A 12,034-nucleotide genomic window follows, 5' to 3' on the forward strand; every position below is an offset into this window, starting at 1 on the left:
AGAGTTTTTGTGTGATTTGTCTTCTATTTAAAAGGACAAGTTTTGTATACCTCTATTGTGTTAGATAATATCCTTTAATTAGTAAGGAAACCACTTTAATAAAGATACTCAAAATGTCCTTTTTAAAGATATTTATATGTGTTATGTTATTATTAGATATTTTTATTAAATCGATTAATAATTTATTTTTTAATAAATTAGAACAAAATTAGTTTATTATAGCAACAATAATAAACTCAAGTGTCTGCATTATAATTATTAGACTCGGTTTAATCCGATCAAATTACACAATTTAAATCGAATATCTTTAAATTTTTTAATAAAAAAATAAATATATCCCTGACTTTCTGTTTTGCGGACATTTAAATTTCTAAAAATTTTAAAATACAATTAGATCCCAAAAAAATGGGTTTATTGTTATTGTTGAAAAATCGATTTATTAATACGTTTAATAATAATGCGATACGTAAGTTTATTTACAAAAAGATATTTTACGTGTCTTTATGGAAGCATCTTCCATTAAGTTAATAGTTGTTGATGAAATATATTTTTTTAATTAATAATTATTGGATGAAACATATTTAATTAATTCCATGTCAATTCATATTTTATTTAATATTGAATAAGACATATGTTAGGAGAGAGTTAACTTGGATTTTGAGGTGAGTTAATTTGAGAAATAATGGTAAATTTTCAGTGAGCAATAATCTAATAGACATGTAATAATCCAGTCTATCTGTTTGTGGATATTGTATATTTTGGTATTAATTGAAGAACAAAAACTACTCAACTCATCAAAATATTTTCATAAAATGTGTGTTTTTGTTTTGTTCTCCAATCGATGTAGGACTTTACATTAACATTCTAATCACTTATTTTTAGATATTATTTGTTTATTTTAATACTTCGAGCTTTACAGTCTTGTTATCGATAAAAATCGGAGAAATAAAAAAGTACTTAACTCATCAAAATATATCTACAAACAAAAAAAATTTACATCCTTATAAAACATATTTTATTTCTCTTTCCTTAAACGGGTATAATATAAATATTTTTAATTCACATACTAGATACTACTATTATTACTGTAAAATCAATTCAAATAACATCTATATCTCATTTAATGATAAATATTGCATAAGTCAAAACAAAATTACATATATTATATATACATATAATATTAATTAAAAAAAAAGGAAATGGTAGCCGGTGAGTAGAGAGCATAGAAAAAAGGGGTTTGAAATGTGGGGCAGAATGTGGGATGGAATTTATGTATTCTATTCTAAATATGATTGCAGTCTTAGCTTTATGATTGCAGGCCTGAAAATGGTGTTGAAAGAGATGTGACACAGGTACTAATCACCAAGGTGGTGCCTCCTTTGTCTCATAAACTAAATTAAAATAATAATTATTAGACATAGTCTAAGTTTTCATCATATGAAAATGAAATTACCTCTATATATGTATATGCCTTGATTGAAGGACTAGTTTAATTCCTTCTCAAAAATAATATTTACATTTTGTTTTTTTCTTAATTGATGCATTAGCATCAAAGATCTTATATCCTTTTTGCACCTTGGGAAAAAAACAAAAAATAAGTTATTATATATATCCTTAGGTATCTTTCTTGAGTTTGTCGCTTCCAAGGAAAAATGAAAATGCTTTATGGGTTTACTTTTCAAGACTTGAAAAAAAAGAAGAAGCAAAATTTCCTTTTTAATAACTTTTTTAGCAAATTATTATAATGAGCTTTTTAAATATTTGATAAATTTAATGTGATTTAATTTGTTTTATTTTTTTTATTTGTTCATGTGACATTCAACTCATTTTAAAGAGATTAACCAGAATTATGTTTATAAATAAATATAAGTGCATCAAATACATTATTATTAGTAAAATAATTAAGTCAGAAAAGAAAAAAGTTTTCAATTTGAATTTCACCTATCCTTAAAAAGAAGTAAATATAGTTTGTGCTATTTTATTTATTTATTTTGTGGAATGAAATACATGAATAAATAAAATGCTACATTTCTTCATAAGATTAAGACTTGAGAGATAACATAAATCTGAGATACACAGTTCCTTTTTGGATTTCCCAAAAGAAAATTGTTTGATTGATTAGCTTTTATTGATCAACAAGTACGAGCAAGATTTGGAACATAGACAAGATAATTGGTTACAGAATGGAGATTCCAATGAAAATAGAGCCATCTTATTTTTCCAATAAACCATTGCATTTTAAATGCATTTGTGCCTTTGTCAGAGAACCTACATGTTCTAAAGTGTAATCAAATGCTTCACTGACTATAAAAAGAACATGGAAAAAGAAAAATACTCACTAATGAATTTAAATGATTAATATATAGGAAAATTTTTATGAGTTTTAAGAACATTAATATTAATTATGTATATATTTTATAATAAAAATTAATAAAATATTAATATTCTTAGTACATGTGATAACTACTTTTCTAATGTATATATATACTAGCATGCTTTTATATTCTTTTTAGTTGAATTTNTTTTTTTAGTAGAAAAAATTAAAATTAACTATATATTTATCAAAAAATTAAAGTTATTAACAATTAAGAACTTAATTAGATCTATGACTATATATTTTTTGAAAAAAATATTTTGTTAATTTTAATATTTTGACATGAAAAATACTTAATTATAAAATTAAAAAGATATAAAAACTTAATTATAAATTTGATGAAATTATAAGGATTAACAAAATAATTAAACTATTTTAATATTAGTGATAACAATTATATTATTATTTAGTAGTATATAACCCTTTCACACAGAATCTATGCTATTTAAAGAAACAAGATATGGGAATGAGGCTTGATGCCCATAATAAGTGTACTGTTGAAATTTGATATAGATTATTATTATTATAACACAAGTGGAATTGGAAATGAAATGAGCTAAGCCCTATTAAAAAGCCTAATATTTTTTTATTCCCCTTTGTGGTGGTTAAGAGTTAAGACTTATCTTTATGTACTTATGTGGGAATGAACTTGTTCTATTTGACCAGTTGTGTAAAGCCATTTCTTATAATCATGATATTTGTAACACATTGATTCTTATTTATTTATTTATTCTTCAAATACACCTTTTTGTCCTTGTGGTGCAAAAGCAAGAATACCCCCCACCACCATTCATAACTTGTATATTTCTTTTTTATTTTATTTTTTATTTTTTAATTTTCATACAAACTCACATGCTAGCCTCTATGGAGCCACATGTCTCCCATGGTGGCCTCAAACCTTTCCACACCAGCTTCCATGTGGGTCCTTCCTCAATTCACAATTCACAATTTCATTTTTCTTAGTTTTTTTTAAAATTATTTTTAAGTTAATTGGTTTATTAGTTTTATTACCAAAGAATTTTAGTTAATTTAATTTGACCTAATTTGCATTACTTTCAGGGAAGTATTAAGTCTTTTAGCAATTTTATGTTTATTGCATAGAGAAAAAGTCAAAACAATTGAATCATGGAAAATGTGAGTTTAATTTTTATTATAAAAAAGCATTTTTATGAATAATCTATAATTACTTTTATAACATTCAAAGAATCTCAAATTATAAATTCCTACTAGAAACACTAATGTCAAACCTCTATAATTTTTTTTCAAAATATTATATTATGATAGATATGCAATCACGATATTTATAGGGTTAATTTTTTTAGATATTGAATAAATTCTGGCGTAACACTTAATTATTATATTTTATGATATTTTTTAAAAATTTTAAAAATAATATAATTCGCAAGAGATATATTCTACTTTTAATATTTAAATATACAATACACAAAAAACATATTATATATTTTAATATTAAATATACAATACACAAAAAATGTATTCTCTTATTTTAAAAATTTTAAAAACACCATAAATTTAATAACTGAATATTATATCAAAATTTGGTCAATATCTAAAAAAAAATTACGTATTTACTATTTATAGGTGTTTGAAAATTGAAATGGACAAAATCACAAAATTCAACAATAGATGAAGGTGAGAAGAAAAAAATGGTTTGGCTTTAGTCATAGTGTGTGTGATTGCTACAAAACCTTGTCTCCATAGACCACTCTATTTAATTTAATTTAATTTTATAGGCTTTTATTTTATCTCCGTAAGATAAGGAAGAAAAAGGAAACACAACATTTTGAATGAGTATGAAAAAATAAAACCAAACTATAAAATGACAAATTTGTTTGAGAATGATGCTTCTATTATACGTGCAGCTCAAGGAGCTGGTAAAGGAAAAGAGAAATTAAATAAATAAATAAATAATGGTCCCTACCTAGTAAGCTTTTACAAAAGGTTTCTGAAATTTCATCATTACTAGCACTACTCTAGTGTGTCACTGATTTCTTTGGTATTCTATTTGACCCTCAAAACCAAATTCTAGTCCTAATCCTCAACCAACTCCAAAACAAAAAGTGATGGATAAAAGGAATAGTAGTAGGTGCTTATAATAATGCTTGGGAAAATTTATGTAACAACTAGGAATAATTGAATATGAATGTGTATATTATAATTATAACAATGTGTATATAGAAGTGGTTAATAATGTGACTTTTGAGCATCATACTTGGAAAATGTGTGGGAAGAAGAGTGCAAGTGAAGCCTATACTTTTGGATTCTTGCAAATATGGCAAAGGCATGCCTTCTTTTTTATGAGTAATAATATTTGTGTTTTATTTAGTTTAACTTTTTTTTTACACTTGAAATTTTGGGTCCTTTTCATCATACTTATTAAAATACACAAGTGGAGGCAAAGCTTATCCACTTTTACTATTAAACTATGCAAAGGCTTTGATTCTTTTTATGATATGGGTAACATACATAGCCACTATTGGTGTCCAAACAAAACACAAAGGTATATAATAAATTAAACTCCGCGTGAGTATAGAGCACCATATAATGTGACTATATATATCATGAGACTTGTTAGGTTAAGTAGAAAAAATATATGTAATGATTCTTATGCTCAAATTAGTATGGGGCTCCGGAGATAAGAATTTATAAGGCATATTTTGGATTTGTGGAGTATGTGATATTATTTAATGGATGATATAATGCATAAGGTTATTTATAAAGATGTTGAAATATGAACGGGTGGCATATGGATTCTGTATTGGATTGGATCGCTTAAGAGTCTATAATGTCCCTGTCTATGATTATTGACAAGGTTCTCAAAATGGTTATTAAATTTAAATGGTTAGAAGTTTAAAAATTTGAAACTTTAATTAAAGTTGAATTAAGTATAATAAAATAATACATTTTTTTATAAAAAATATATACTTTTAAGAAAAATAAATTTTAATTGATTATCTAGTAAAATCTTGGATCCGTTGATTTGGTTCATTAGTTTTTGGCCAATTTTACTATTTTTTGACCGACGGAATATCAATTCATTTTTTTACTAAGTCAGACTGACTAAATGCTCAACTTTTAGTTAATCTGATTGAATTGACCAATTTAGTTCGATACTCAAGCCATGATTATTTAAGTGCATACAAACAAGAATTGCAATTGAATTGATGCATATATTGGAGAAAAAACCAATTAAGCTTTGATGTAATGATGTGCAATACGACTATTGATGGGTTATGCAAAGAGGGGATAGTAAATGAGGCAGAGAAAATTTTCACTAAGATGATTGCACGTCTCCGTGTATATATAAGGGATAATTTAGTCATTTTATATAAACGGATAATATACGGATATCCAAGAGGCAGGAATTTATTTAACGGGTACTCATTTCCTGTTCCCACAGATAGCAAAATCTCCCGATATCCGTCCCTGACGGGTAAATCCCCGCCAATACCCCTGCCAAAGAAAATTGCCATCCCTAGTTTATAAAACAGTAAAATAAGCATGTTGTAGTTTATGATGCTCTACAGGGTATATTCATGGTAAAAAAAGGAGGAAAAAAAAACAGTTTGGTGTACATGCATTCCGGGTCTACGGAAGGACCGCACCAAATGGTATAATGTACACAACCTAACTTGATAATCACATTCGTGGCTGTTTTCACGGCTTGAACCATGACCTTGAAGTTACACTTGATAGTTACAACCGTTGCTCCAAAGCTCACTATCTCCGTAAAGAATTCTTATTAAATTGGAGGTGATTGTTATGATGCCTAAAAAGTGATGCTTAATTTGCCAAAAAAATAGTTAAAAATTAACATTTAATTTTATAAGTATAGAAGTAAATAATTTTTAAATATTTAAAATTTACTATAAAAGAACTAGTTAAAATTTAGGTACCAAGTTATAGACACCATAGAATTCACCTTAATTGGAATATTAGTTCAAAATTGTGAATGTAGTTTTGTGTAAAAGCCAACTTTGCTATTCTCTTCAGTCCCCTGCATATCTCGAATCACGTTAGTTAATTTCTAGACTCATTGCATCAATAGAAAAATTAGTTTCCGACGTTATATGCATATACTTATTCCATGCCAACAATAGAAAGCTAATTTATCAATAATGCATGAGGGAATGCATACCTGTGCCGAAGAAAGAAGGGTTTTGAGGCGAAGTTAACTAGTAAAGCTTGATTCTAGTATTGATCGTATTCCTGCAAATGGTGACACATGAATAGAACATTTTTTTCTTTTTTATTATGGATCACCAGCCAAGTTATTCAACAATACATTTCACAGCGAGTGATCTAAGGGTACTGTACAAATAAAAAGAATGCATAAATTCACAAGAAGCAAAACTAATATTTACAGGAAGACGGAAAGCATATGCTGTTTTCATCAATGAAAAATTACCTCTTGATTAATTTCTTTCATCCCTCAAATATCTTTTAAGTCATTTAAATGACGTCTCAGTTTCAAATTCCATAGAAACCTGGTATAAGCTGGATTTTGAGTGTTCATGTGATTGCAGTTAGGCAACCAATTCCCAACAATCATGTGAAATCTATGTAATGTAATGAATGCTAATGGAAAAATTGTGATTGTAGCACAAGCACAATGATTGAAAATTTAGCCTGTTGCTAATCTTCAACATCTTCACTTGAACATGTTTCCAGCAAAGAGTCTCCTCTTCTTGAACTTAGTAGTTTTAGAATGGCTATGATATCTTCGCTCTGCGGATGAGACTGATCCGCAGAAACAAATGAATGTAAGTGATCATTGACATTTATCCAAGACCAACCTGGCTCTTTTATTACCCCCTTTGACTTCATTAGCTTCCTTATGTACGCAACTTCCTCCCATCTCCCCTTGGCAGCATATATGTTAGCCAGGGTGATGTGAGTTCCTGCAGAATTCGGATCCAAAGAAAGTATTTTTTCTGCTGCTCGTCTTCCTCTGTCAACGTCCCCATGAACCCTACATGCTCTAAGTAAGGTAGACCACACAACATCATCACTACAGAAAGGCATGCTTCGTATCATAAGCTCAGCTTCACTCAATCTTCCTGCTCTGCATAGAAGATCAATCATGCAACCATAGTGCTCTTTTGAAGGACTGATCCGATACTCGTCAATCATTGACATAAAGTAGTGGAAACCTTGATCAACCAATCCAGCATGGCTACAAGCTGTCAAAACCCCAATGAAAGTCACATAGTCCGGTTTTAAACCAATACTGGGAATCTTCTCGAATAAATGAATTGCCTTTTGGCTGCATCCATGTTCAGCATACCCATTGATCATGGCTGTCCATGATATAATGTCATTAGTTTTAGTCCCATCAAATATTTTAGAAGCTTCTTTTAGACTCCCACATTTTGAATACATACTAATTAGTGCACTATGAACCATTGCTTCATGATCCAGGCCAATGCATAGGACATGAGCATGCACCTGCTTCCCAGGCTCAAGAAGCGCCATGCTTCCACTCACACTAAGCAAGCTAGCAAGAGCAAATTCATTCGGTTTTGGCCCTTCCCTTCTCATCCATGATAGATAGTCAAAAGCTTCTTTTGCATAACCTGCTTGAGAATAAACTGCAATTATAGTGCTCCAAGAAATAATATCTTTTATAGCCATACTACAAAACACCATTGAAGCCGAAGTTAACATCCCATATTTCGAATAAAGCGTAATGAGGGAATTCGACACTGACAAGGCATCCACCAGACCTAGATGCAATACATGGCCATGTATCTGCTGGCCCCATTCTTTAACAACAAGATTCGCACATGCAGAAATTACTGCTGCAAAAGTGTATTGATTGGCACTAACCCCTGATTTTCTCATCCTTCTAAATGCATCCACTGCATTCTCTTCTTCTCCCATCTGCACATATGTTGTAATAAGGGTTGTCCATGAAACTACATCTGGCATCCTCATTTTTTGGAACAATCTCATGACATAACTTGGTTTTCCACATTTATTATACATGGAAGCAAGGGTGTTAATCACAAACAAGCTCTCATCAAACCCTTGTTTTATTGTTTGTGTGTGAATAGCTTTCCCACAATCTAAAGAATTCGAATCAGCAGATGCTTTCAAAGCGATGGCAAATGCATATGAATCACAACCCACTTTTGATCTCCACATTTCAGAGAAGTACAATAATCCCTCTATACTATAACCGCCATGAACAAGCCCCGCAATAATGGACGTCCACGATACCACGTTTCGGGTTTCCATTTCTTCGAAGACTTTGCAACCATGCTCTACTTTGCCTACTTTCATATACATGTCCACTAGTGAACTGCTGACAAATACCGAGTCTACCAAACTTGACTTCACAGAAAATCCATGCAATGATTTCCCGAAATATATGTTCATGCCAAGAGCACAAGCCTTGAGTGCAACACTAATCATAAACTGGTCTTTTTGAAGACCAGGCTGGATCCACAAATTTAAGAACAAGATCAACGCTTCAAAAGGGTCTGAAGAATTGACATAACCAGCTATTATCGTGGTCCATGAAACCTCATCTCTGTGAGGCATTTTATCAAACATTTGCCTTGCTTTATGCAGTTGACAACATTTCACAAGTTGCTTCAGTTCGGAGTTAAGGTCAAGCATATTATGAACAAAATGGGGCGTGTTTGGATGGACGGAAAATGAAGAGGCACATCGATTATGCTCCCAAACACGTTCCCAGAAGCCTTTTGTGCCATGCAAAACGGCATCCTGCGGCCGCCATAATCGGAGGAGAGAGGCTGCGGAGGGAGGAATGCGGGGGAGCAACAGAAGGAGGAGGAAAAGCGGAGAGGAGGAGGGCATGAATGGAAGATGAAGTTCAGTGCTCTAACCACCATGTGAGGCTTAAGAGGTGAAGAAGAAGAACAGCGAAAGAGAATAAGAGACTAGTTAGACTTCATTTGTAAATTAATTATGATATTTTAAAATATAAGCCAAACTTATTCCTACATTTTTATAAAAATAATATTTTAGTCATTAATTTCATAGTTATCATAACCAAACCGATAATTACAACCAGGTCATTGGCTCACTGGTTCAATCAGTGGGTCACTGATTTGCCTGGTTGACCCGGTCATAATTAAATAAAAATGTAAGATTATAAAAATAAAATTAAAATCAAAAGTTAAAACTTAAAATACATGTGTTCACAAACATATTAATAACAATCAAGTATTAATTTTTAGACATAACTAATGATGTATAAAGAGATAATAAACTAGCCATTGGTACAAAATATTTTCTCAATTTAAATGAATAAGAGAGAGCAAAAAATAACACAACGGGGAGATCTCGGCATCTATATCCTCATAGGACAAATTTAAAGCTAGACCAACATTTCCTTCATTTTGATTTGTATCTATATATACATTTGTGTATTTTTTTCACAAATCAATACCAAGAATAATTCATAATAGCAACTGAATTCTGATGAAGACATTTTTAAAATTCTAGCAAAAAAACAAACAAACAAACAAACAGAGAGCATGGGAACAACAATTTAACTGAACAATTTTATTCTGAGTTGCAGAGAGCATGAACCTCATTTTCAACAACAAATGCAACTTTGATAATTTTCAGCAGCAAAAGATGATTTACAGATTTACAGCAACAAAAAATTTAGCTAAGTGATTATCTCAGCAAGACAACTACAGATTCAAGCTTCAGTGATGATAATCAGTAACGAATTCAACTCAGTGATGATTTTCAGCAACAATTTCAGCAACAAATTCAACTTTTAGCAACAAAATCAAGGTGCAGTGATGAATTACAGCAACAAAAAATTTAGCTAGGTGATTTTTTCAACAAGACAGCAACATATTCAAAGTTCAATGATGATAATCATAAACAATGCAACTTAGTGATGATTTTCAGCATAAAAAAAATCAGCTCAGTCAGCAACAAATTCAACTTTCAGCAACAAAATCAAAGTGCAGAGATGAATTACAGCAACAAAGTTGCGCAAGAAAGAATAGGAGAATTTGTTGGAACTCACCAAATCGGGACCAGCTGCTGACGGCGAGGAGGAAGCTGATGCGAGGCTCGAAGCAAGAATACAACAACGACATGCAGTCCCGGGACGTGCTACTTCTGCCGCCGGCGATGACGAGTGCAGGCACGTGCTGACTGAGAGACGGTGAGGAGACTGAGAGCGATGACGAGCTTGAATGCGAGACCGGAGGCAGTGAGAGAGACCGGAGACGAGAGCTTGAGTGCGAGAGTGCGACTGACGAGACACTGAGGAAGAGGAAGGAGCAAGGTTCTGAGAACCGGACCGGTCATCAAATCATTCTAGTCACTAATTTACTGGTCCAACCGATCTAATCGTGGTTCAACTGAAAAAACCGTTTTAAAATAAAATAATTAATAAATTATATATAAACATCCTAAAATATAATTATAGTCTATTATAAATCTTAAAATATCTTCCAAATTTGAAACCTGAAATGCCATCAACCAAAGGCACGTGATCTTATTAAAATACAACCAAATCGATGTTTTCATAATCAATTTTGAAGTCAATTTTTCCCCTAACCATGTATTTCAGCACAAATTTAAAGCACACTCACCATTTTTTCCTTAACTAGCATAATGTCTTCGCAAGTAAGGTAAAAGAGCCATTACATACCTCATCGCCGGGTGAACAAACTACAAGCACTGCCTGAGCAATACTCTGCTTTGCTCCATTGCTTACCACAATCTAATCAGGAATATATGTAATTCCATTCTCCTCTGCAATAAAAATTCAGGAAAATTGTCAAAAGCCACATAAGCCCCCATCTCAAAAAATCAGTAAAAAAAATTAGCCAAAGTAACCAAAACACAAACACTTGGAAGTGCATAAATTAGCTAACCCGTCAACTTATGACAAATCGCTCTGCGCAATTCAAATTTTCCGGCATTAGGGGTGTACCGTGTGTATCCTTCGCCAATACCATTAATCCCAGCCTACCATACTCACCACACCTTAATCAAACATTCACGTGATCATTACTTCATGATCATAATTTCATTATCATACACCTAAATTAAAAGCAGAAAGATGCAGCAGTAAAAGTACAATTCACACAAATAAAACGAGAATTCACCTCATCTATGACGGCAGATCGAAATCAGGTTCTCCGGCGGCCAAGCGAATAACCGGCACTTCGGCTTCGACAAGAGCAGTGGCCTGGTCACTTATGGAAACAGTCTTCGACAAGAACAGAGCAGAGCAGATCCTGAGCAAGAGGGGGAACAGCGCTAACCGGTGGAACAGAGCTGCGCGACGGAGGCAGGAGGCGAGCCCGGCGACGGTGCTTCCAAAGCTGAAACGGTAGCTGCACGAACGTGGAACAGAGCTGCACGATGGCGACGGTGGCTTCGAATACAACTTGCGACGGCGGCGGGATCAGTCCGGCGGCTGGACGGAAGTGAGGGACTGAGCTCGCTGGCGGTGAGAGGAAGCACGAGCTCGAGGGTGATGGGAGGGACTGTGTGCTGCGCCGTTGTGTGGACTGTGGAGTAATGGAGTTACGGTTGCTTGGGTAATGGTTAGGGGCTTGGGGCATCAGCAATCAAAACGGTGGTGTTTTTGATAAAATTCAAAAAACCGGCCAGGTTCCGGTTCGGTTCAGC

General features: G+C 32.4%; 1 protein-coding gene across 7 annotated transcripts; it reads right to left on the bottom strand.

Moving 5' to 3' along the window:
* Positions 1 to 5,737: 5,737 nt before the first annotated feature.
* Positions 5,738 to 12,034, bottom strand: LOC107463519 (putative pentatricopeptide repeat-containing protein At3g47840). 7 transcript variants are annotated; one of them, XM_052252468.1, is made up of 8 exons: positions 11,506 to 12,034; positions 11,272 to 11,383; positions 11,046 to 11,149; positions 10,413 to 10,752; positions 6,804 to 9,261; positions 6,534 to 6,604; positions 6,318 to 6,392; positions 5,738 to 6,111 (listed from the first exon to the last, which is right to left on the bottom strand). In XM_052252468.1, exon 5 carries the CDS (start codon positions 9,218 to 9,220, stop codon positions 7,031 to 7,033), a length of 2,190 nt encoding a protein of 729 aa, XP_052108428.1. In that variant the 5' UTR covers positions 9,221 to 9,261; positions 10,413 to 10,752; positions 11,046 to 11,149; positions 11,272 to 11,383; positions 11,506 to 12,034; the 3' UTR covers positions 5,738 to 6,111; positions 6,318 to 6,392; positions 6,534 to 6,604; positions 6,804 to 7,030. The 7 variants fall into 7 exon arrangements, with proteins under 7 accessions (XP_052108428.1, XP_052108426.1, XP_052108427.1 ...); XM_052252466.1 differs by having other exon boundaries at positions 6,534 to 6,706; XM_052252467.1 differs by having other exon boundaries at positions 6,534 to 9,261; positions 11,272 to 11,365.

This window comes from Arachis duranensis, chromosome 8, assembly GCF_000817695.3.
Source record: "Arachis duranensis cultivar V14167 chromosome 8, aradu.V14167.gnm2.J7QH, whole genome shotgun sequence".
In the NCBI taxonomy this organism is placed as follows: Eukaryota; Viridiplantae; Streptophyta; class Magnoliopsida; order Fabales; family Fabaceae; genus Arachis; species Arachis duranensis.

Bases quoted from the DNA above. Each gene is read 5' to 3' on its own strand.
- LOC107463519 (XM_052252470.1), bottom strand. From the start codon at position 9,220: ATGCCCTCCTCCTCTCCGCTTTTCCTCCTCCTTCTGTTGCTCCCCCGC.